General features: G+C 37.6%; 1 protein-coding gene across 2 annotated transcripts; it reads right to left on the bottom strand.

Annotated features, from left to right (window-relative positions):
* Nucleotides 1-2,878: 2,878 nt before the first annotated feature.
* Nucleotides 2,879-10,328, bottom strand: LOC109207662 (protein LST8 homolog). Of its 2 annotated transcripts, none has more exons than XM_019370629.1 (11): nt 10,162-10,328; nt 9,938-10,063; nt 8,979-9,080; nt 8,719-8,831; nt 8,561-8,630; nt 5,897-5,974; nt 5,411-5,527; nt 4,884-4,978; nt 4,632-4,711; nt 4,453-4,512; nt 2,879-3,551 (listed from the first exon to the last, which is right to left on the bottom strand). In XM_019370629.1, the coding sequence occupies exons 2-11, from the start codon at nt 10,046-10,048 to the stop codon at nt 3,427-3,429; spliced, it is 951 nt and encodes a 316-aa protein (XP_019226174.1). In that variant the 5' UTR covers nt 10,049-10,063; nt 10,162-10,328; the 3' UTR covers nt 2,879-3,426. The 2 variants fall into 2 exon arrangements, with proteins under 2 accessions (XP_019226174.1, XP_019226173.1); XM_019370628.1 differs by having other exon boundaries at nt 10,158-10,328.
* Between the last annotated feature and the right edge of the window lie 17,277 nt (nt 10,329-27,605).

Consider the following 27,605-nt stretch of genomic DNA (forward strand, 5'->3'; position numbering starts at 1 on the left):
AAGGGATGATTCGTAAGGCACGACGTATGGATTGACAGTTTTACAACTAAGAGAATAAACAAGAAACTGCGTTTAAATTTTCTTTTATCAAGGTTATGGGAGCTTGTTTGACCTCTGAAGGTTCTTTAAGTTGGATTCAGACTTTATTGATATTTTTTGGCAACATTTATTGTTTTCGTTTGTTGATGCTTTTCAGCAACATTTGTAGTTTTAGTTTATAATAAAGGACAATAGTTTCTTTTGATATCATACTTGAAAGTAGTGTTAATGGCATAAATATAGTAGGGACGAGATGTTAATATTGGAGCAACAGTTACCTGCAACAAATAGGTTGTGTTGGTTTAACTAACGCATTTCAGTTCCTCTCACGTACCTGGCTTATATCAACGTTCTTGGAAAACAATCGAATTGAGGTTCAGAGGAGAATTGGCTATTCCATCTTGTGAATTAATCGAGGTCATAATTGAAAAAAGAGAGGAATAATCAGTCGATGAAAGAATATTAAACTATTCTGTTTCAATAAATGTACGAGAAACGATTAGGGGGAAATGAAATAGTGAAGTGATTGGATTTTGTGAGCTGTTCCAACCACTGCTGAATGTGATTCGAGAATGAATACCACAAGAAAGAGACAATTCCAAATGAAACATTTAACCCATGTTTACCATATACTTTGTGATTTGTTATTTTCTTACCCTCTATATGTTGTACCCCTTGAAGGGCACTTGAATTAAGGGAAGTATTTACAATTATAGAAAAATTGAAAGAAAGATGACTAAAAGTGTATATTTGTTGCTAAAACCCCCGACAACAAGCGGGCCATTTGAAATAAGGCAAACTTGAACCGAAAGGTCAACGGCGAAAGCATTTTTAGCCCGATAGGTAAAGGAAGGGTAATATTATACCAAATCCCATATTTCATGGGCATTTTAGGCCCTTCTCTGTATTTATAATTCGTAATGGAAGTTTTACATTCCTATACGGGCCCTAATGATAATAATTAGTGCCCTAAAATTATTTTAACATATCTTCCACTCCCCACGTTTCTCTCTCTACATCTCACCCCCTCCCTACGTATCTTGCACAAGAGAGCAGCAAATCCACCATTGACAACCATTAAAAAGCTTTGAATCTCTGAATTCGAATTTGGATTTTCAAAAAATATTGTTTGTTTGGATTGGATGTTGTTGCAAAGAATTGAGAATTCTCTCTACGTCTCTCTCTATCTCTGAATCCCAAATTTCAGTAATGTAAAGCAAAGAAAAAAGAACAGCAATTCCACCATTGACAGCCATTAAAAAGCTTTGAAACTTTGAATTTGAATTTGGGTTTTTAAAAATCATTATTTGTTTGGATTAGGTGTTGTTGCAAATTATTGGAAATATGGTTTGGAGTTTATATCTCAATTTTGAGGGGTTTTGGTAAAGATTAGGCTTGGTTTTGGCTGAATTTTGAGATTGAAACTCGAAGAAGAAGAAGAAGACATGACATACATTATACTGCAGAAATTGTAGTAAAATTGTAGAAAAATTATATTCTGTTGTTTATATATATTTCTTTTATTTATTTAACTATTGTATGAAAGTTGAACAACATTGTATGAAAATTATATTTAAGTTGTATGATATTGTAGTTGTATATAACTGAGTAGAAATAATATATGCAAATTATAGATAAGTTATAGATAAGTTGTATAATATATAATTAGTTGTATGAAATTTGTTTTTACTATGTATAAATCAGATACAAAATATACAAAAGACATATTGCATAAAATTTGTATTTAAGTTGTATGTTATTGTAGTTGTGTTTAATTGGGTAGAAATAATGTGTGAAAGTTGTAGATAAATTGTATAATATATAATTAGTTGTATGAAATTTATTTGTACAATATATAAATTAGATACAAAATATACAAAAGACATATTGTATAAAATTTGTATAAAAATTATTTCTACCCAGTTAAATACAACTACAACTTAAAATGAACTTCATTAATGGCTAAGATCTGATCTGGACCTTCTAATAAAGGCTCTGTTTCTTGTGCTAAAAGGGCAAAATCTTTACAAGTTCCGAAATCTTTTTCGCGGGGGAGTTTTTCTGCAACGCCTAATAATCTTTCTACTTCAGCTCTGCTTGTAGTCGTATGATGTTCCATTTTTTTTTCCAGGGGAATTTTTGCAGTTTGGTTTTTTGGGTTTGATATGAAAATGGGGACAGAGAAAATGAAGGACGATTTTGGGAAGGGGGAAGGGATTAGGGTTTGGGGGTTTGGGGGTGGGTGGTGTTACTGTGGAGAGTGTGTAGAGCGCAAAGGTTGTCGTTTTAGGACCAAATGAAATGAGAGTTGCATAAACGTTTATCTCAACAGTGTAATTAGGGTCGAATGCAAGTATTTTGATTATGGATAATATTTAACGTGAAGCCACAAATAATGGAAGATCGGGAGAGAAAGAGGAGAGAGGAGAAAAAAAAAAGAAAAATGGTGGAACTAAATCCCTTAATTGAAAGCACTAATAATGGATTGGGAGCCTTTTTAAGGTGGAATGTATATATTTTGTAAACAAAACATGTGTAGGTAAGGTAATTAGCTAAACATGGACATTAAGTGTAATAAAGTTTCCAATAATGTATAAGAATGAAAAAATCCTATTGGTAATTGATTAGTAGGAGCTGAGAAATTTGCACTTATTATGAGTTTATCATATTATTCAAATTCCAAACTTGAACCACAGAACGGTGTAGTAGAACGGTTGAAATCCCTTCACCTAAGGCTAAGAGCTTCAACAAGGGAGCGTTTTACCCTCTTTGAGAGTCTACCAGTTGCAAATCCAAATTAGTTGAATCAATGAGGTTCAGATATTAATAAATGGTTAAATTGAGAAAAAGAAAAAATACCAAACATTAAGATCAGATAACAAGGATCATTTATGCTAAAAGCTCATACAAACTAAGAGCTAACTTATGACTCATACAAGTTCAGGTAACAGTGTTCTATCATGATTCTATTACACACTAAAATGTATGACCTAAGAACTCACTTATGAAACCATGGATAAGCATCCAATGTCAAGGGATGCCATGAAACCATGAAAGCAAACTAACGATAGAATGCAACTTATGTACACCAAATGCCTAGAGAACAGGGCAAACTGAATATCCTGTAGAAGACGACATTAAACGTCCAAATTTCATCTATAATCTTTCCTGATAATAGAGAAATCCCTTAAATCCAGCTGGCACATGGTTTTAAATTCAGTAAATAATTGGCCGGCCCCACCTTTCTCCACTTAAACACCAAGTTTCTTGTATGCGGCAGGGGTTGAATGTGTGACTTGCACCAAACCCCCACACCACGCTCTGCGCCCTTACAACTTAACTAAAGCCCTGGGGTCATCTAAAAGACGAACAATGCATGCTCCAAGTTCAGCTAGAAGGTTCAGGCCCGTCATGTAGAGCACAACATACTGTTGCTTTATGATGCCCTTGGTACACTTTGATGTCTTTGCCAGTAGATGTTGACCATAATCTTGCTGTTGTATCAGAAGATGCTGCAAAGGGTAGTGTTTTGTATGATGTCAGAGCAAATTGAAAAGCCAAATACTTCAGAGAGCAACTGCTAAAACTTACAGCAGGAACCTAAAGCACCTAAGAAGCCTTTTGAGTAAGAAATTCTTTTGGCAATACAACATTGAAAAGCACAGAAGCCTATCTGTCTTATCTGAAACATAAACAGCAGATCTAAAGGTTTTAAATCATCAAATTCTCTATCTTCAGATGTCATACATAAAACTATATTGGCAGACTATGCCAACCAATACCATGTTTATTGTTTTCAAGTTTCAAACATTGAATCAGTCCCTAGTCGCCCACGCAATTCACCCACCCACAGAAGGAAAGAAGAAAAAAGAAACTTTGTCCGCCATAACATTTATCTCCCTGAAAAGAAAACCTCATTCCTGTTCCTTCAATTGTGGAATGTTGATAAACAACAAACTCTCCTCAACGCCTATTTTCTACCAACAGCAAAAACCAAAACCACAGCAAACCAACAAAAATAACCAATACCTAAGAGTCCAGAAAGTGACAGCCACATGATACCTAAATAATTAAAAATGGAAAGAGAGAAATGAAAAAAAGAAGTAAGATGATTCAGAAAGAATAGAACCACCAAGGAGGAGTCAGACAATCTGAGTAGGACTGCTTTGCTCCCTAATCTTTAGCATTCTATAGTCAATTATCCCATGTTCCTAAAGATAAAGAAAATCTCCTAATTTGCCCCAAAAAAATCATTTAGATCAACAGGATTCCATGTGTCAGCCAAACAGCCCAATCTAAATGACACAAAACAGAATATGTATTCAAATGCACAAAAATCTTGCTCAAGTTGAACTTCAGCTAGGCGGAAATATCAGAAATATTCTTACATTTCACAACAATTTCAGTATGTACCTGTGATGAGGAAAGCACCATCGACAGAGAATACACAGTCCCAAACCCAGCGTTCATGTCCTGGAAAATACACCAAAATTTAATAAATGTTACATGTGATGAAGAATTTGAAAGAAGCTGCCAGGAAACAGGGAAAGAGAAGTAAGAAGATGACTGGCAGTTATTTTGGTATTTAATACCTATTAGAGTTTTCTCCAAGGTAAAGCCATCCACATTCCAAATCTTGACAGTATGGTCAGAAGATGCAGTGGCCAAATACCTATATGTTACAATTTTGGAAGGAACTAAGAATTGTTAAAGCATGTTAAAATGGAAAGTATCCAAAGCAAAATAGGAAGCAAAATAGTATTTACTGTGAAAAGTCAGCAACTAACAGATAAGAGACTAGAAACTTAGAAGAAAAACACAAGGAATTCATGAAAAACTCTCACCTGTGAGGTTCGCATAATTCAGGCGAAAGAAGACATTTGAGGATATAACCGTCATGAGCCTGTAACTTATGCAGAGGCTCAAAATTGGTCATCGTCTGCACATTTATGTGAAGTCCGTTTTAGTAATATTCAATCACGGTTGTAGCAAAATACTTGCAGCAACAATCCGAATTCATGAGGATGTTGACACATGAGAAGGGACAAAAGATGTTTGACTTTGAGTTCAATCAGACTGAACGACCTAGTTCAAAAGGAGACAAGACAGTTACAGACGGGAAGAGTTGATAAGACAGCTCAGTGGAAGGTTTTAAATTAATTATATTTAACAGAATAGGAACTAAAGAAAATTAAAATATGCTTACTTGTGTTAATTTCTTTCTCTTTCTCCTTATTCTTTTTTCTTACCCCATCCCCTCCCCCTTTTTGGTGAAGGAGATTTTGGGTTCAGGGAAAAGATCCCATGCACTTTTTTTTTCCCAATAAGCAAGATCGCACACATTAGAATTGTAGAAATGGCAATCGGTTACCTCGGTGCCACGTAATAAACGCCAAACATAACATGTTCCACGATTGTTTGCAGCAACAATTAAGCTTCCATCCCACATTATAGTCAAAGATCGAACAGCTGTATCCACCTCTGGTACCTAAGTTTTCAAAGATACTGATAAATAACAACTTGTGTACTTCACATTAAACACGCACAGGACAAGAGATAGTGAGCACTAAAGGCCATTTATTATGCTCTATGTATTACATTTCTTTTTGAACAAAATTGATCATCAAACACCAACAGATATATGTACATGATCAATAAATGGTTAACAAGTTCACTATTTAAATGAAATAGTTGAATCTCTATAAAAGAGTTCCTTTCTTTTATAATGGCAATCGTCTAGCTCTCGAATTACCTTAAAATCCACTCATGAATGACTCAATCCAAAGGGCCAGAAGATATATGAACTACTAAAAACTACAGAAGATAGATGAACTACTAAAAACTATGTACTACATACCAATTCACAGCTACATGAATTTGCCCTCAAATCCCACACACGGATATTGCCATTTTGGTCTCCAGATATCAACTCAGTCTGTAAAACATATAGAAGAACATGATACATGAAATACAAGAAATGGAAAAGCTCAAGCAAATCTCATTGAAAGTGTATTCTGGTGGGGCATACAGAAATAAATTGGAAATATTCAAGTCAGAAAGATAACTTTATTTTTTCTTACTTTCATATAAAAAATTTATAAGTATTAGGTCTGCTGAAATAAAGAAGTGCCTGAAAAATATGAGGGTTAGAAAAATATATAGTCGCTCATGTTGTTCCTATTGAGGTTTCAAAGTATCTTCAAAGATTAGAGTAGCATGACTATCAGGCTATTAAATTGTTATATTTAGGAGTAAAAAGATGCCAAAATTGGAGAAATAGTACCTTGGTTCTGACAGTTGTGCACACTATCATAGTATTAGATTCATGAGGTCATGCTATGAAACATTCAGAAAATTGATAGAGCATAAATCAAGTGACATTACAAGGGTAATAAATAACCAATTTGCATGTATGCCTGGTGGATTTACAATAAAAATCATATTATTGCTGTGAGACCTTATGTAAATTTATAGGGAAAGGAAAAAGTTCAAATGATATTCACTGACCTAGAGAAAGCAAATAATAGTGTACCGGGGAAAGTCCTTTGGTAGGTGCTTCAGAAGAATGGGTTCATAGAAAATATATAGAATCAATCAAAGATATAAACGAAAGAATAATCACAAATGTGAGAATAGTGTGAGGAGATACAAAAGAGTTCCCCATAATATTGGGGTTTACATTAGGGACCTGTCTAGAGTATATACTCGTCTATCCTATATAAGCTAACCAATAGTATACATGATGAGGTTCCATGAAGTATGCTATTTGCAAATGATATTTTTATTTGAAGAAACTAGCGAGAGAACCAAACAAAAGTTGGAACCATAGAGAAGCACTCTGCAGGGTAAGAATTTTTTAGATAAGTAGAATGAAGACAGAATATAAGTGCTGCAAGTTTAGCCACAATGATAAGTATGAACATGGAGCGAGGTTATCCATGATTGTAGTGCCTAAATACAACCAAATATTTGGATCAACTTTCCAAGAGGATGATATAATATATGAAAATGTAATAGACATATTAAATATAGGATCAATGAAATGAAGGAGTTTTACGGACCCAACAAAATGAAAAGCAAGTTCCATAGCACAAATGTGCAACAAACAATATTAGATGGAAAGGGATGTTGGACATCTAATCCCTAACATATTTACAAGTGAATACCATAGAAATAGTGTGAAAAAGCAACAGCATAGATATGTTTACAAAGCCAAAAGCCAAAGGTATGAAGACGGATGTAAGGTGGTACATGCTTGAGCAAGATTAGAAATGATCATATCTGACAAAGGGCGCGAGACTACGAGTAGCACACATAAAGGATTAGATAAGAGGTCCTTTTAGATGTTCAGTCATCTTCTATGCAAACCTCCATATGCACTGTTCTCTTGGCGTGCGAATATGATGAATGAAGGTAATAAAAGAGACGAGGTAAATACAAAACACATGAAGGAAAGTTGTCCTTAGGACCTTATATGCCTTGAATCACTGCAATTGAGCTATGGACTGAATACAATGGAAGAAAGCGATCATATAGGCAATAGCTAGTTGGGCTTAACATTTTAGTAGTTGTTATTACACTAACATTAGGCTCGATGTACGTTATGAATCTATTATTCGGGTTAGAAACTTGTACGTCAGAAAATCCGAATAGGTGATACCAACTAGAAGATTAGTGCTTACTAGAGGACTCTTAGTATGTGAGAGATATGACCATTAGAGTATATTAGAGAACCCCTAGCGTTAGATAATCCTAAGTTTGAAATATTATGGTATCAAACAGAGCATTTATGATATTGAGGAGTTCACACAACCAACCCCAACTAGTTTGGGATTGAGGCATAGTAGTAATTGTTGTAGAAACTTGTATGTCAGTATATATGGATAAGGGTAAATTTCAGAAACAGCTAGTTCTAGAGAACTCTAATTTGTCATAAAAGATAAATTAGTTACTATTGGATTGAACTGGAACATAATAGAGCAAAATGAATATTGACGATTCACATAGCAGACCCAACAATTTTCAGATTAAAATGTAGTTGATTGATTGTTTGACAAAGATTTCTAAGAACTACACAGTATAATCAAAATTCGACATACCCAAAATATAAACACTTCTTGAAACATAACTAGAGGTAATCAACAGAAGCATAGCAAAGAGGCTTGTTACATACTAAATTATTAGAATATAAAGATGAAGTAGTAGCAAAAATGTAAAATAAAATCACTATTTGTGCCAATGTTATGTCTATTTTCTTTAGCACATCCTCCATTTTTTCTGATGCAACCCAGTATGAATAGCTCATTCAAACTATTTCCTTATTCAACCAAAAACTCAAAGTTTTGATATGGATATCTATTCGATGAATAAAGCCAGAGAATTTTGCTAAGAAGAAACAGAAAGGACAAAAGCTGACTAAAAACACTGCTCTTTTTGTGAGGTTCTCAGAGAGTTCGAAATTCAATCAAAAAGTTAAATACATACTGTGCTTAACACAATTCAGAGATCACAGTATAACAACCTGATTAGGGTGCAAAACTACAGTGTTCACAGCTGCCCGACTTTCATATTCCCTCTGACAACCTGGTGCCCTATTCATTCAACAGAAAGATACGTTGACTTAAAGGAAGATGAGAAGTTGGAAAGATCAGAAGACGTCTGACTTGAAATCTACAATACCTCAGATCCCAAATCTTTACGGTGCCATCTTCAGATCCAGAATACATCCAATTTCCATCACATTGAAATCCTACCGCCATCACATTGTTAGTGTGTGAATCAAAGCTCTTCAGCTGCCAAAAAGTATGATAAATATCTTTTAAACAACTCAAACGGATACAAACTAGATATATCAAAGGGGAGAGCAGAGCAAAGCACCAGGTAACAGAGAAAGGAACTAAAAAAACAATTACATAAAGAAGGAAAATCTCAATACCTACCGGCTGAGGACTGTTAGAATTGATGTCAAATAATCGAATGTGAGGATTTCCAGCAGCAGCAAGGAAGCGTTTATCCGGAGTAATTTCGAGACGATTCACTTGCTGTATACAGTTCAAGAAAGGGAAATGAAGTAAAGGTAGATGTGTCACATAACTGCCCCAATAAAATAAGTTGATCCAAAATGCATATATTTATTCCATACATTTTGACTGTCTATCACATCTTCCCTGCCAATATAGTTTGTTCGGACAGATGAACAGGATCTCAACTACTTGATGAAAAATGAGTCAAATACTTAACAAAACGCAGACAACAATGCCACTCAAAAGTGCCCCATGGGTTTTGATCGACTGGTAAGAGCGCAACTTGTGATGCGCGGGTTAGGCGTATGTCACAGTCGCGAACAAAAGCCTAGTATTTAAGTGGAGACAGGTAGAGGGGCGGGCTCATTATCTGCTGAGTTTCGAGTCGTGCATCAGCCGCCCTCGGGCTTGGTTATTAAAAAGAAAAAAAAGTAATGCGAAGCAAAAGTGAAGCTTGAGTCTATTTCCAATTTGCAGGCTTGGCATCCGATTTATCCCATGATGACATAAGTCACATATATGTGTTGAAACTGATTTTACAATAAACAAATAAGTCACATATGCAAGAATACAGTTAGGCAGAAACACTGCATATAAAAGCTCGTTCATTAGTAATTTCATTCTCCCATTGAAAGGCGGAGGTTCTATTCTCAGCATTATGCCATCTACTTTAGCCGTACAACAGTCCTAATGCTACTATTTTAACAAAAGCTCTTAATACATACATATCTCAAATCTAACAAGTATCAACTTGACCAAGCATAAGTTGAACACCAAATAGTTGACATGATTCTTAGCTCATATATTCATTAAAAATAATTGTTGTACAGCGAAAAGATCTAATGCAGAGAAATGGAAATAAAAATTAAACTTACCGATTCAGGGTATTGGATAGTGCGATAGCAGCGGGCACTCTTGGCCTCCCAAAACTTTATAGTGTGATCATAGCTAGCCGTTGCTAGCACCACCGATGGTTGTTGACTCATCTTTATTCCTCCTTCCTACCAAAAAAAAAAAAAAAAAGGAATTTTAAGAAATTGGGTGAAAAAAAAGGCCTTTTATTATTTATTTATTTAGGTTAGATAATAATAGTACCTACAAAGGTTGGGATGAAATTAGATCATTGATTGATATACAGGACTAGGGTTTAAGGGGTTTTCTGATAATTGCAGACAGAATAAGCAACCATGGTAGGGATGAGAAAAACATTTTTTTTCTACGAAATGCTTCAGTAGTATTAATTCGATCGGAGAAATGCGTAGGTATTTGTTTTTTTTTCTTTTTTTTGACGAAATCGTAGGAATATATATAAAGCTTTTGGTCCCTTCACTAGGATAAGTGGTACTTCAGTACCTTAGATAGACTTTACTTACACTTTAGTCCCTAAACGTCAAATGAAGATACAGTCAGACCTCTCTATAAAAGCATTCCTATATTCCAGCCATTCGCTTTAAAAGCCAAGTTTTTCTCAGAACCGATTTTTTAAATTATATTTTGACTCTCTATAACAGCTTTTTACCTATAACAGCAACAACCATATTTATAGCAGAACGTTCTTTGTAAAGTGACCCCTCTTTAACAACCATATAGAGTTTCTAGGATTATTAATAATAATATTAAAACTATTCACATAATCTTTTCAATTGAACAAATGTTCATCTTGCATAAAGCATAATAGATAAGATTTGAAGATTTGCACATGATTTTTTTTCTATAGGACAAATGCCAAGATATAAGACTCAACCGTTAAGAACTTAGATTGCTTCAAGGGAAAGCTATTGGATGCCGTTATGCTGAAAGTTTGGACATAAATATTCGCCAATGTAAGCATTATATCGCTAGTAAGAGAATGGAATCTACGAAAGAAGCTATAATTGCAAAGTTGTTCCGATCAATCTTGAAAGAATTTATTTTTCAAGTAGCTTTAAAATGTGTGACTTAGAGTTTAATCTTTGTACGTTTAGTTATGGATTCAATAATATTAGCTTTTTTTTAATATTTAATTAGTGAAACATGCATATTTTTTGAAATTTTAATTTGGATAATTCTTTTTATCTTTTATATGTAACATTAGAAAAAGGAGAATAAACTAATATTTGGATAATTTTTATTTTTAACAGTCAAAATATATTTAAATGTCAAATGTTGTTATACGTGTAAACAATCATTCACTATAAAAGCTAAAAAATATCGAAACAAACGACGGTATTTTAGAGAGGTTTGACTTTACATAAAAAATGGATCCTATTAAGTTTTAAGCACAGTGACTGCAACTTATCATGCTTTGTACTCTTCAAGCTACCAGCTGTTTTTAGATAATTCTTTAACAAAGGAATATAATAATCTTAATCATAATAGTATTTGTATAATTACTATTCATAGTTCTTAAACATCTCACTTAATTAGTACTATACCAAGTAAAAATGTATAGGTAGATTTGAAGAAAAAAAAAAGGAGTAAATAATAACTTAATATCATACTTGTCACGATCCCAGTTCGCCCTCCGTGAACTGTCGTGACGGTACCTAGTCTCTACGACTAGGTAAGCCTAACAAATGCGAAAAAAGAAACAATTGCAGAAGAAAGTAATTAAAAACCGAGATAACAAGGTTAAACAGTGTTTAAGATGCTGTCTGGCATATAACAGTACAAGAATCTCAATCTAACACTCCCAAAATCCGGAACCCCATGAATCACAAGCTAAAAGATTACATAATAAGCTCTAACTCCAGAATGTCTACCAACAAGGGAAAATACAGAAAAAGGCTATACTATAGTACTGAGAATAGAAAGGGGCTCTTCGGTCTGCGGACGCGGCAGATATACCTCGGAGTCTCTACAAAACGCCTCGCCTCAAGCGTGATAAGTCTGAGTGGGAGTACCTGGATCTGCACATGTAAAACATGCGCAGGAAGGGCATGTACACCACATCGGTACTCAGTAAGTGCCAAGCCTAACCTCGGTCGAGTAGTGACGAGGAAGGTCAGGGCCCTACTGAGGTCAAAGGAAATACAAGATATAACAGTGTAGAATAAGACAATATACTTAAGTGCAACAGTAAAAAGTAACACAGGATAGAAGAACAACATCAACTTTAACAGAAACAAAGTAATCACGGAAATAAATACAGCTCAACGCAAAGATAACAACCGGGGGATCTCCCAGGATACCGTCCTGTAGTCCCCAAATATAAATATCCAGTGGATCTCCCGGGTGCAGTCCCGTAGTCCAACTCATAATGCGCGGGGATCTACCGGAATACCACATCCGTAGTCCCAAATATAAATACTCAACACTGGGGGAATCTACCGAGTGCAGTCCCGTAGTTCCAATATAAAAGTGCAGGGGGATATCCCGGAATACAATTGCGTAGTCCCAAAGTAAACATATAGTCCCAAAGTAAACAAACAGTAGCAACACAAAAGAATACTCAATTCGGTTCAAATTTCCATACCAAAATAAAACAGGTATTTCTAGCCTAGCATGCTGCACATAATCCAAATAAGGCAATTTGAGCAAGTAAGGCAATTAAGTCAACTAAACATGCTTCCCTAAGCTAATAACAGGCTTAAATTACCCACGGTATGAACATAAAACAGGAAATCACATTTATAGTTACTTAAGGAAAATGTATTTTCAACAATTAGCACAAGTACGCACTCGTCAACTCATGTACAGGGCATTTCAATTATCAACAAACCAAATCCTAAAGGAAGTTTCCCCCACACAAGGTTAGACAAGTCAGTTACCTCGAACCGGCTCAAAATCAACCCGAAACCACGTTCTTGCCATGAGTACTCGACTCCAAATGGCCCAAATCTATTTAGTTCAATTGCATAATATAAATAACACTTCAAGTAACTGATTCTACAAATAAATTCTAAGCTAATATGAAAAATTAGGTAAAATGACCAAAACACCCTCCAAGCCCACCTCTCGGAATCGGGTAAAATTTACATTTTCAAAATTCTCATGCTCTCACGCGTCTAACCACATCAAAATTACCAAAATCGGACCTCAAATGGTCCCTCAAATCACCACTCAAAGCTCTCCAATTAACCAAGCCCTAACCCCCAATTTACCACTGATTTTCCTTCAAATTCCATGCTAAAATTGATAAAAATTACCATAATAACGAGTTTAGGTTCCAAAAATCTTACCTCCTTGAAGCTCCCTTGAATCCTCTCTCAAAACCCTCTCAAAAGCTCAAAAATCCGGATGAAAATGGTGAAAGAATGGGCAAAAATAGCGACTAAACCTTTATATATGTTCTGGTCCAGGACTTCCTCACCTGCGGACATTTCCCCGCACCTACGAACCCGCACCTGCGGTCACAGGTGCGCATCTGCGAGATTTCATTAATTCCCTTGGGCCGCACCTGCACTTCCTATACCGCACCTGCGCTTGCGCAAGTGCGCTCGAACTACCGCACCTGCGGAAACTGGCCTTCCCTCACATGGCCGCATCTGCGGTCTCTCAGCCGCTTCTGCGGCGCCGCACCTGCGGTCCCACACACGCAGGTGTGGTTATGACAGGAAACACAGCTTCAGCTGCCAACTCCAAATGCCTAACTCTCCGTCAACCATCCGAAATCATCCCGAGGCCCCTGGGACCTCAACCAAAAGCACGAACAAGTCATATACCACTATCCAAACTTATACCAATCCTTAAAACACCTAAAACAACATCGAAACATCGAATCATCATCGAATTCAAGCCTAAGAATTCCAAAAACTTCCGAATTACGCTTTCGATCAAAAAGTCTATCAAACCTCGTCCGAATGACTTGAAATTTTGCACACACGTCACATTTAACACTATGGAGCTACTCCAACTTCCGGAATTCCATTCCGACCCCGATATCAAAATCTCACTGTCGAACCGGAAACTTCAAAAATTCAACTTTCGGCATTTCAAGCCTAAATGAGCTACGGACCTCCAAAACACAATCCGAACGCGCTCCTAAACCCGAAATTACCCAACGGAGCTAACGGAACCAACGAAATTCCATTCCGAGGCCGTCTTCACACTGCTCCGACTATGGTCCAAATTCTAAAACTTAAACTCTCATTTAGGGACTAAGTGTCCCAAAACTCTCCGAATTTCCAAATAAATCTTCCCGACTCATAATAGCAGAAACAAACACGGGGAATGCAGTTAATAGGGGATCGGGGCGTTAATTCTTAAAACGACCGACCGGGTCGTTACAATACTTGGGAGCGGTATGAGGTAATTTTTTTCCTTACATATTTTGTACCTTAAAATACTTCTTGGTATTAAATTCAAGATATTGAATATTGGAATTTTGCGTTATGAAATAATGAAAGATGAGAAAGATCAATTGTGCTAGGAATGGACCTTTTTGTTTATGACCTTTCAAGGGGTCTCGATAATTTTAGTAAAAAGGTGTGATACATTTTAAAAAGGAATATCAAATGTTAGAAATGATAGAAAAAAAATTGAACGAAAAATGCGTCTGGATAAAAATTCACATGTAAAATTTGCATATTGATCTTGTATTTGGCTGGCCAAGTTTGCACTTGTTTTGAATTTATAGTAGAACACAAATTCCAAACCTGAAGATCAAGTAACAAGGATCATTTCATGCTAAAAGCTTATGCCAAGAACTCAGTCTTGTATCATAAAACATTGTTGAACACTAAAATTTCAGATCTAAGACGTCACAACATGGATGCCATATAAGCAAAACAATGGTAGAATGCTTATCCTCTGTACACCAAATGCCCAGAAAACAGGATTAAAAAAAAAAAAAAATGTACAACATATTGAGGCGTTCGAATATCATATATAATGTTCATTAAACAATTAACTCGAGATGTAAGATGAACGATGCCTGTTAAACGTTCAGCTAGAGGGTTCAGGTCAGCCATGTTGACTGTTGAGCACAGCATACAGTTGCATTATGCTGCCCTTTTGTGCATTTTGATGTCTTAGCCAATTGATGGGGTGGAATTCAAAAATAGCCTGATTTACAACTGATTGTTCAAAAATAGCCCAGTTTCAAAAGTAATCAATATTTAGCCACTTTTCATGTAAAGATAAATCAGAGCGAAAACACTGTTCAAAACCCGAAAAATATGCCAGCATAAGTACTATACTTGAACTCCAGCATATTATACTGGAGTTCCAAGATAAGTATGCTGGAATTTGGAGCACCGGTGCTCCAGTCTGAAGTATATTATACTGGAGCCAGCAAAGTATACCGGTCCAGCATAATATGCTGGAGTTCATACACAGGTGCACCGAACTCCAGTATATTATGCTGGACCGGTCTCTACTGCAGCAAAATAGTGGCTATTTTTCATTGATTTAGTAAACGCTGGCTATTTTTGAATGACCAGTCTGAAAACTGGCTATACCGTGCTATTTTAACCAATTGATGTGTTGCTTAAGTTTAGTTGTTTTATGTCAGAACAACTTGAAAAGCTGGATACGGCAAAGCTCTCTTCAATGCCTATTTTCTACAAACAGCAGAAACCAAAACCATAGTAAACAAACAAAAGTGACCAGTGCTAAGGAGTTCAGTAAATGACAGCCACATGATACCTAAATAAATTAAAAATAAAAACAGAGAAAGTTCTTCACCTAAAAATAATTAAGAGAACTGAAGAACCAAGGAGTAGTCAAACCAAATGAGTAGAACTCTTTTTCTACCTAAGTCCCTCATTCTATAGTAAATTATTTCCTGTTTCTAGTGATACGGAAAATCCTTCCTCTTTTGAGAAAAAGAAAAGATATTAAATCGACAATGATTCCATGTCTCAGCCAACTAGCCAATCCAAAAGACACAAGAAAAAAGTAAGTACTCGATGCACCACAAATGCTTGCTCAAGTTAAACTTTTTTTTTTTTGGCAGAGAAGAAACATTTATTAAAATTTAAGTAGCAAGGTTACATAGCCTGGTACTCCCATTGGGAGCAGACCGAGGCATGCTAGTAGAAGTAGCAGTAGCACCAAAAGAAGTCATTACAGGGTTGCCCAACATGGCCAAATTATTTAATACAGTAGTAGTAGTAGTTCTAATAACTGTGAGTCCTTCTTTGTCAGTACACACAGCTTGCTTAAGATAGTCCGGTACTTGTAGGTATATCTGGTTAATGTTGGCTTGCTGAACTCCCTGCTGTGCCAACTTATACGCTATGTTGTTGTCTTCCCTGAAATTGTGCAGGATAGGTGGATTCCCCAACATCTTCAGCCAGTACCTGCATTTATAAAGAAAGGTATTATATAATGGTGATGAGTTTGATTCAATTAATTGAGGTATAGCAGCCGAGTCAGTCTCAATTTGTAGATTGTTGAACTGGTGACTTGCTGCAATTTCTAGTCCTTGGCATAGTGCTTCAAGCTCAATGTAGAGAGGGGAAGGGCCATTAGTAGTTTTACTAAAGCCTATAATCCAGTCTCCATTTGAGTCTCTAATTACCCCCCTATTCCACTCACTTCAAATCTACCTTTAAAGGCCCCATCAATATTGAGCTTTAGTTGGTGTACATCAGGGGGTTCCCATTTGGTAGCTACTGATAGTGGTCTATCTATTTTGTTACAGTTGATATTACTGCAGTGTAGATACTCCATGGCTCTTGTGATAACCAGATTGCTATCAACTGAGTTACGAAGGTTGTGAAAGGTATTTTTATTCCGATTGAGCCACAGAAGCTAAAGAGCAAAAGAGAATAAGCAGTCCCATGTTAAAGAAGGGTAGATAGTAAGTGGTTTCTGTTTATATAAACTATCAACCTAATGAGCAGAGAGGGTATTAACTGAATGAATGTTGACCCCTAGGGCTTCCCATAGCTGTTTTGCTATGGGGCACATCAGAAAAATGTGAAGAGAAGTCTCTTCTATAGTGGGGCATACTGGGCAATATAGGGGAGTGGCTATGCCAATGTGATTCAGAAAAACTTTCGTAGGAAGTCTGTCATGGTAGCATTGCCAAAGGAAATATTTCAGCTTATTCCAAGTTTTTAGTTTCCAAAGCCATTGGAAGTCTTTGTCATGGTTGCGTACTACATTATCAGTAACAAATGGATACACTGACTTTGTGGTGAAGATTCCATCTGTGGTGGGTGCCCAGAGTGGTATATCTGTGTGATTCATATTACCATTAGAAGTGATAGAATAAATTTGAGCTAGGATTTGGGGAGGAAACTCGAAAGAAATGTGTAAGAGGTCCCATGTCCCATTATGGAGGATATGGGAAACCTTGATGTTTGTCTCTTGAAGAGTCAATGGACCCTGTAGCATGCTCCTTAGAGTTTTATTGCATGATAACCAATTTGCATGCCAAAAGTTTACGTGGGAACCATCCCCAATATGCCATGCAGTGGCGTTTTTACAAACGTTCCACCCTATAAGGATGTTTTTCCAAATGAAAGAGTGAGACGCATTTGCATATCGACCATTGTATTTTGATTGAAGCAAGGTTGCCCAGATAGTGTGGGGGTGGCTAAGGAGATGCCAAGTAAGACTTGTAAGAGCAACTTTGTTCTTGTCGAGGGATTTATGTATTCCCAAACCCCCGTCTTTTTTAGGCAAGGAAACAGTATCCCATTTTATATAATGAATTTTTTTTGAACTAGGATTACTCCCCCAAAGGAAGTCTCGTTGGATTTTATCAATTTGCCGATGAGTTTTTTTTGGTAGCATAGTATATTGCATGATGTGATTTGGGAGAGAATTGAGTGTTGTTTGGATGAGGGTGGCTCTCCCAGCTAAGGAAAGAAATTGGGTTTTCCAGCTGTTGAGCCTTTTATTAAGGATATCTAGAATAAAGTTATAATCCCTTGGTTTGGGATTGGTATTCAGCATTGGAAAGCCAAGATATTTTCCAAAGGTATTACGAATCCTGAGGTTTAGGATAGAGGATATTGAATTTTGCTGGGAAGCAGGGCAGTTTTTTGAGAAGAGGAGTTTTGATTTTGAAAAATTTATTTGTTGCCCTGACAACTTACTAAAATAATCAAGACAACATTTAATAGTGGAAGCACTCTTTTCGTTGGCTGCAACCATTAAGGTTAAATCGTCTGTAAAGAATAAATGGGAAAGGGCGGGTCCTTGAGGAGTTATTTTAATAGGATCCCATAAGGCTAGATCAACTTGGTGATTGATGAGAGTGGATAAAAGTTCGATACAAAGAACAAATATATAGGGTGACATAGGGTCACCTTGTCTAATGCCTCTAGATGGCTTAAAGAACTCCGTTTGAGATCCATTAACTAGAACAACCACACTAGAGGTAGTAATACAAGACATGATGAGTTTGGTGATTTTTGGAGGGAAATGAAAATAGTGGAGAGCTCTACGAATAAATGATCATTCCAGACGATCGAAGGCTTTCTCCAAATCAATTTTCAGAAGCATTTTGCCCTTCTTTCCTTTATTCTTAGTGTAATGATGAATAATTTCCTGAATGATAATAGCATTATCAGCCGCACGTCTTCCTTTGAGAAAGCTTGATTGAAAAGGGCCTATGGGGTTATCTAAAAAGGGTTTCAGACGATTGACAATTATTTTGGTGATGATTTTATAGAAGGTACTACAGAGACCAATAGGCCTGAAATTCTTTAGTTCATAAGCATTAGGGAATTTTGGTATTAAACAAAGGAAGGTAGTATTAATATGTTCAGGGATAGTATAGTTATCAAAAATAGAGTGGCAGTGATCATAAATAGTATGTTTGATAATATGTCAATATTTCTGATAAAAAAAGGGATGTAATCCGTCCGGTCCAGGAGCTTTAAAAGGTTTGAAAGAGAAAATAGCTCTAGTAATTTCAAAATAATATTGATAAATCTATATTACTAGAAAAAGCCAGTGTATTTTGGTTGTTTATCCAACTTGAGGATTCCTGGCTTGTCTGGTAGATTGATTGAAAATAGGTTAAAGTGTGGTGGAGGATTTGGTTAGGGCCATTTATCCAATTATTGTGTGCATCCTTGAAGAAAGAGATACGATTTTTCTTTCTCCTATTAAGGACACTTATATGGAAAAATTTGGTACTAGCATCCCCTTCACTAAGCTAATTAATACGGGAGCGAACCTTCCAGTGACCCTCTTCTATTTTTAGAAGAGTACTATACTCGTTTTTGAGGGCTTGTTCCAGATTTTTTAGGAAAATACTGTTAGGATAATTCATGGATTTTTGGATTCCACTAAGTCGTGCAAGAATTGGTTTTTTTTCCTAATAACATCACCAAAGTTTTGAGCTGCCCAATCCTTAACTTTGTTAGTGAAGAGATTGGTTGCATTGGTTAGACTCTGACCATTCCAAGACTCTCTAACTATAGTAGTAAATTCAGGGTGTTGGTACCAATAAGTTTCGAGTTTAAAAATGCGATTATTGTGAAGCCTAGTATATTGTGACAAGGAAATGAGGAGGGGGGTATGGTCAGAATAAGTCTTTGCCAAATGAGTAACTCCATTGATCATTAATAAAACATCTATCTAGCCTTTCCAAAATTAAATCAGGACGATTAAATCTATGGTTGGACCATGTATACTTAGCTCCCTTATAACCAAGATCTTTAAAATGGCAGTGATTAATACACGATAGAAACCTAGAGGCTCTATTACGATTTATAGGTCTTCCTCCCCATTTATCTTGTTGACCCACAATCTCGTTAAAGTCTCCTCCTAGGAACCACATGCCCTTATAATTATTAGCAATAGTTTCCAGATTTGCCCAAAGCTGTGACCTAATGTGGACATTAGTGCTAGCATACACCGTACTAAATAACCAAGGATGGTGATTAGGAAGTACCTGTATCATTGCATGTATTTCCTGACCATCAAGACGAATATGACTAAGCTGGACATGGGAATCATTCCAAGGGATAGCAATACCACCTGATTGGCCTTGAGCAGGGATCTCCACCATGTTAGAAAAATGGAACTCATCTCGGATGCCAATGTGAGTAGTCATGCGTGTTTCTAGGAGAGCAACTAGGGAAGGGTTGTGTGTATTTTGTAGATCCCTAAAGTGTCGCTTAAATTCATCATTATTTCCACCCCTGATATTCCAAATTATAAAGTTTGGGAGTCTATTCATTGAGGGATCTAGGTGGTGATGTTGGAGAACACTACCCTTCACTGATGGGCTTAATATTACTGCGAAGTTTCCTACTGCCTCGTTTAGTGGAGGCCTGATGTCGATTGAACATTTGTACAGTTCCTGCGGGCACTTGCACACAAACTTCTTGTCCTCTAGTGCCTGAAACAACATGATCTTGGCTGCGCAGAGGTTTGAAACTTCTATGAACGATGTGATGTTCAGTGGTGGAATGATCTGCTCTTGTTCTACTATTCCTTCCTCTTCTTGTACGGGTACATTGTGATGGGGAGGCTGTGGGTGATGAATGTCCACTGGTGGTGGGAAATGCTGAGGCAGGGGTTGCCATGCATGGATCAAAGGGGGGTTGTTGTGATTCTGTGGAGCAAAGAAGGGAAGTTGGTACAGAAGCTGCATATTCTGCAACGGGTTGTAGTGGTGTGGAAGATTCCAATGGGCTTGCATGTTGTGGAGTAAGGCTGGAGCCAATGCTGGGGCAATTGGATCGAGGACATTCATCACCCAAAGGTGGTTGATGTAGTTGGACATGGCTAGCCTCATCCCCTCTGAAATTAGTTGGGCTAGTAACTGGGGGTTCTGTAGAACAAAGAGAACCTCCTGGTTCTGCATGTTCACTGTGAAAAATACAGCTTGTCCCTGAAGACCTTGTTCCAACCATGTCGTTGGTTGGTGATCCTGGGGTAGGGTATTGGTGACATAGATTGGGAGGTTTGGATTTGGTACTTGGTTGTTCATTCTTGATAGTATTGATGGACGATAGTGAGGGGATAACTGATTTAATGTTATTCTCCTTCGTATGAATGGGGGTGGTGGATTCATATTGAAGATTAGAAGTTGTAGAGGCAGTAGGAAGTGGGAACTCGTGAAGTAATGATTGATTAGTAGATATAGGGTTTGTAGTGCGCATGCTTTGTTCCATTGCTTCCGCTTCTAGTTTATCATGGATTGGGTGATTTACTTGCATGGCCACGTGGCCATTAGTGTGTGACAAGTAGTTAACTTGTGTATTAGGGGAATGTTGGAAAAACACTGGCGTGCCAGGTAATAACTTAGGGGGTGGGGCCGCTGTTTCATTTGAAGTGGCATTGCATGGGACTGAAGTGCCACGTGGCTTATCAATATGGGGGATAACAGGGAGTTTTCGTGGGGAAAGGGAGTGGGATTCATCGGTGGATTGGCTATGTGGGATTTCGTCCAAATCCATACTAGCAGATTCTGCTTCCTTAGGTAAATCATTGCTATTAGTCAGTAAAGAAGAGAATTTATTAGTAGTTTGGATACCAACTGTAGGAGTCACAGTAGGGATGTTTTGATCGGTATTAGAGAGACTTGAATCCTCTAACTTATCCTGCTTCGAATTACAAGGATATTTAGGTTTAAAAGATATTTTTTGAGTGTTTAGAAATTTACCTGATTTTGCATAAAAAATATTGACACTAATACCTGCGTGATTGCCCGCATTTTTGCTCCTTGGAGGGGTGACAGCATTTCTGGTATGTCTATGGCCTTTTGGGAAGGACACTGTTTGCCACTGCTCCTCAGTGGATTGTTCCGTGTTTGTTGAGGTGGATGTTATCTCCCAAGGTCCTATTTGGGTCTGTTGTGCTATCCTTATATTGGGGTAAGTGCATGAGGATGCTGTGTGGCCTAATCGACCACAGGCCTTGCACAAAAAAATTTCACCTTCATAGACTAGTTGCTGTAGATGGGTGCCAATTCGAATTGCTGTTTGGACTGGTTGATCTAATGGAACCTGCACGCACAGCCTTGCATACCTCCCTCTAATTGTTGAGCTAGTGCAAGCATCTATACGTAGTAACTTTCCAATTGAGTTTCCAATTTTTCCAAGCACTATCCCATCATAGAACTCAGTAGGTAGCTGTGGTAAACGAACCGAGACAGCGGAGTATAATTCCTTAGCTTGTCTAGCTACAAAGTTTGGTTCCCATCTTCTAACGGAGAGGTAATGACCATTGATAAACCATGGGGCTTGTTGTAAGGCTTTTGCCATATTTTCTTCTTTAGTAAATTTAACCACATAAAATTCTGACCCCAGGTCAATTAATGGAAACATTTCAATTGGTTTCCAAAGATCTTGGATCCTTTTCTTTAGATATTGATGGACCACTCTTTTAACAAGAATTTTAATTATGAGAGAGAATTGCCAGGGTGAGTACATACGCTGCCTATCTTCATCTGATAAAGAAATATGTGTGAACTTTGATGATAGGAATTGTAGATAAAGCCTATAAGGACTCTTGTGTCGTGCAGCCCGATCCATATATATATATATATATATATATATATATATATATANTATATATATATATATATATATATATATATATATATATATATATATATATATATAAATTCAATATGACGTGCCGCGACGTGCAGGTCGATCCAGAATATCGCTCACAACACGGTTCTCAAGCACCAACTCAGTCATCAATCTCTCTAGTCTCATGGGCTCCCATATCACTCAGTCCAAAGAATGATAACATTATGTACTGAGACTGAGATATGATATGCAAATGAATTAATATGACTGAGTACAAAATGGCAACCTAAGCAATTAACTCAATAGCAGTAATGACCTCGGTGGTTCCGAACAGAATAAGCACTTAGCCTAAATCGAATTTCTAACATGAATCACATGTCGATTACTTTAACACGTAGAAGTTACATGCATAGAAACAGGATTAGGTAACTACACAGTACCACAGAATCGGCTAAGTCATGATTACCATGGTGCATAACCACACACCAAACCAACTCTGATTGACCTCAAATCTTACACACAAGTCATAAATGAAACAACAGACCAATTTCACTTTTGAAACCAAAATCCGAGCCCAGTAACAACAAAGTCAACTCTCGGTCAAACTTCTCAACTTTCAAACTTTTGCCAATTCAAGCCAAAACGACCTGCGGACCTCCAAGTAAATATTCTAACGTACTCCTAAGTCCGAAATCACCATACGAAGCTATCAGAACAATCAAAACTCCATTGCAGAGTCGTTACTCATAACTCAACATTTGGACAACTCTTTCAACTTAGGCTTCCAACCTTGGGATTAAGTGTCCCAGTTCATTCCAAAACATCCTTAGAACCAAACCAACCACCCAGACAAGTCATATAAGCATAATTGAACATTGAATAAGTAATAAACGGAGAATAGGGCTACAATACTCAGAACGATCGTTCGGGTTGTTACACTCTAACAGCCCATTGATACATGTATCTCTTGTTGAATGAAGGCTTAGGAAACCTGAGTGAGGAAAATTATTAAAAATATAGATTTCATCTGTGAAATAATCATTACGTTGGCAAGCACGGGCCAAGGATGTTTTCATTCTTCAACTCAACTGGAGATCACTTGGCGTTCCCTATATTAGGTTTATTATTTTCTCGTTTGTTTTGTGTTTGTTTCCTATATGACTTTCTTCATGTAACTTCGGCAAGGTTCCAAATTAAATTTTTAATATTGTTCGCATGAATTGGAACATCTTAGGCCGGTGTTGGGCCCGTTCTTAGGCACGGGCATCTCCGTCTGGTATATTCCTATTTTGTGCTTTGAGAATTTGTCTTTTTCATCCAATCTAGTTCTGAGTTTTCTTCACTCGTTATAAGCTTAATTTTAACAATATGAATACCTAATTAGGTGGTAAATAAACCTATTGGAACAATCATAATTGCTTTTAGAGAAAGCTACACCTGCCACATACATATTTCAAAACCAACTCATTTCCTCTTGAGTCTAATATATCTCCTTTTAATCCAGCTTACTGTCATGGGCGGCTTTCCAGCCATGCCCCAAGACCCCTTGAACGCGCCCCATGGTGTCCTGGTAAGCCTCCCAATGCCTAGCGCCATGGTTGGCCCCGTGGTCTTGGTCGCGCCAAGTGACAAGCGCGCATGTGCCTATGTCGCCCCATCGATAGCCCTCGCCAACACCTAGCCACAGGCAGATGCCAACAGCCGCACGCACACAGACTCTGATGCTAATGACAACGTTGCTACCAATAGACCGGCTTCTACTTTGTAGGAACCTAAGTCCTTTTCATTGTAAATATAGAGTAGTTCTATTTCATATATTTCGATTATGTCACTCTATCTTAGTTAAGTCAAGTCTTATAACTTTGGTTTATTTTTTTAAGCACTATTAGGGGGGGGGGAACAAGCAATCAAACTTTCTAGCAAGCAAACAATTCTATGTACTGGTGTCTCTCCCCCTGGACACCGTGTTGTTTTTCTGTAATAGCTTTCATTAATACAATCAAGCTTTCTTTCATTCTCAATTCTCTTTTCTGTTCTCTCAATTGTTCTTGACATTAATTTTCCTGTACGGCACTAACAATCTCGTATAGCGTACAGAGGGGACCTCAGTTGGCGGATAGTAACTACGTAGACATCTGTTGCTTAGCCTTACGCCGCCTTTCTAAGGAATCTCAGGAAGGCGCCGCGTAACAGTTAGTATCACAGCCGAGGCTTGACATCACACGAGGGAACACATTGCCATTACAACTATTTCTGACCATGGGGACCACATTGCAGCCCTTGAAGAGAAGGTAGACGTATTACGACCTATCGTGGATCGGATACCTAATCTAAGAACCAACCTAGTGCAAAGTTTGGATGACCTGAACCGCAGGATGCGGTAGGCCAAAGGTGACATTGCGAATCAGTCGCGACTCTGATGGAGACCAACAAATGGCAGCCACAGAGATATTCTTAGTAAATTTAAGGGCCTCCAACAGGAGTGTACCGAAGATTTATCCTACAGGACACAAGAGGCAGACAAGGTAACTGCCATGCAGCAAACTATAGACGACTTGACAGGCCAGCTCAATGTTGTCAATGCTGCACTATAGGGCCTACTTTGAGGAGGCGGAAACCGGATAAGGGGTGCTATGAACCTCACCCCTGTGCCAAAAATGCTGAAGATTCCTTAGCCAAAACCATAAAATAGAGCTAGGAATGCTAAAGAAGAGGATAACATCATTTTCGATATCGAACACTACTTTGATGCCATAGGGGAGTTAGAAGAAGCAAAAGAAGTACCAACCGATGCCATGTATCTTCAGGGTGATGCTAAACTCTGGAGGCAGGTGAAATATGAAGCCATCAGGGCCGATAAAGATACTCTTGAGACATGGGAAGAACTAACGACAGCCATACACCTACAGTTCTTCCCCAAAAATGTTGAATACAATGCGCGGAGAAAGCTACGGGAGCTTGCAATACAAAGTCAATGCGGGATTACGTGCGGGAATTCTCCGCGCTCATGCTAAACATACGGGATATGGGGGACAAAGACAAACTCTTCAGATTCCTTGAAGGTTTGAAACCTTATGCCCGTATAGAGTTGCAAAGACAAAGGATAGACACCTTACCAAGGCGATCCAAGCAGCAGAATGCCTTGGGGACTATCAAGTGGAAGCTCGGAAGGATAGGCCTCAACTGCCTATCCGAGCGGGAGACAAAGAGGGTTAGCCTAGCAATGGTGGCCTAGTAGAACTGGAGGAGATCGAAGTGCAACTAAATCAAAGTCTCCTTCCTCAAGCAGCAATAGTGTTGCATCATACAACAACGATCGCGGGAGAAATCCTCTTTCAGGATGTCGTTTTAACACTTCTTCACTACTGTTCATCCTAAGAATGATGGTGTAATCTCATCTCGTACTTTGTATCTTTTATCAATCCATTGTCAATTCACCTCAATGTTGATCTATTATTTTCTGTTGATAACTTTGAAACTTCTTACGTGATACATTGCCACTAGAGCTTATGCAGCATCGAGGAATATTTGAAGTGATTTTTCCTGATCCACTTAGAGGCGATACTGTACTTCAATAATCGTATTTTATAGCATCCAATGTGATTCACCTTAAAATTCCGTACAATCCATGAAATTATCTTCAAATCATTACTCAGTCGAAGGCCCAAACGTCATCCTTTGTCTATCACAATCACACCCTCATTCCACTTATCAGGGCAGCATTCCATTTCTTCTAAATGCTATTAGTCTTAGACTCTTTTAAGTTCGTTTTGGCTATAGTGAGCTTTGTATAACATAGAGAAACCATCTGCTCTTCTTATTTTCCTGGGCTTAATCCTGAGGACTTATCCATTTTCGTTACCTTCTCACTTGCCCGTTCTTATCCTTACTCCTGTCTTCTAGAACCTTGTCGCTTCACCATACAATAGCTTGCGACCTACACATATCTATTTATATTACTTGCAACCTTTCAACTTGCTTGCATCATAGATTTTCTTATGTCATTTTGGAACATCAAGCGAGACATCACATCGCACCTAACTCTTCTTTACTCTCTTAGTCAGGATTTCGATACCTAGATCATAGGCTGGAAGATATGCTACTGACGACGGTGCTATCATTCCTGGATATTGAATCCCAATGCTTCTAGCCTTCTATCCGAAGCATGGACTATTCACAATCTTCTGCCTTTGAGTATCTTGTACGTCGTTCACCTTTACCTTACTTACCTTAAAATCTCGCATCGTATCTTTTATCTCTTTCCTGACCTCTCTTCCACATAGGTATAATTCACATCCATAACTTGAAGCTCTATTATAATACTTGCACCTCTGGTGCATACACAATTCGGTGGGAGTTTCGTACTGACTTCTTATGAGGCTGGTACTTTTCTAACTGGCTTTATCGTAGGGCCGTTATAGAATATGGTTGTTGTACTATCCCTCTGGTACCTCTGATATTAAGAGTGATCCTGCAATGCTCTCAATTACTATGTCCATAATTTCTTGGGTGCAATAATCAAACTCCGGATTTACTTAGTTGATGTAAATCTTTGGTTTCCTCTTTCCTCTGATCAACCTTTATGCAGGCTTAAGCTATCTTCCGATTTGCGGCTTATGGTATCAGTTACTACTTATAGCCTTTTATAGGCGCTATGGAATATCCACGATCTAATTCTTTAACAATTCAATCCTTTGCCTAAGACCTGGACTCTATTCTTTCTTTTAACTCGTACTGGAGTCTTCTATGGCTGTATGATTTTCAACATATATGCTGTATGGATAATACTTTGAATGTTAAGTGCGTTCATAACGTAACTAACTCTGGATCATTGCTCGAATATTTCTTTCTGTTCCCGCTCATTTCTTTTAACGTAAGCTATTACTTCTCCTAGTCGTTCTGCCACTTGTTGCGTGCATACTTAGCTTATCTTAGTGCCCACACATATTGGAATTCCATACAACTCATATGATCTTGAATATCACTTTTGATTTTACTCCCCGTTCAATAGCCACGGTAGGCGCCACCTTTTTATGGAGTGCATACAATGTTTTTGTGAGACTGTTGTTACAAGACCATTTCCTTTTTAGGTCATTGTGCTTAGGTTGTAGCCTTCTTCCTTATTTCCTCAGCTAGTCTTTCATTATAATACTTAGGGAGGACCCTCTAA

This window comes from Nicotiana attenuata, unplaced genomic scaffold (assembly GCF_001879085.1).
Source record: "Nicotiana attenuata strain UT unplaced genomic scaffold, NIATTr2, whole genome shotgun sequence".
NCBI lineage: Eukaryota > Viridiplantae > Streptophyta > Magnoliopsida > Solanales > Solanaceae > Nicotiana > Nicotiana attenuata.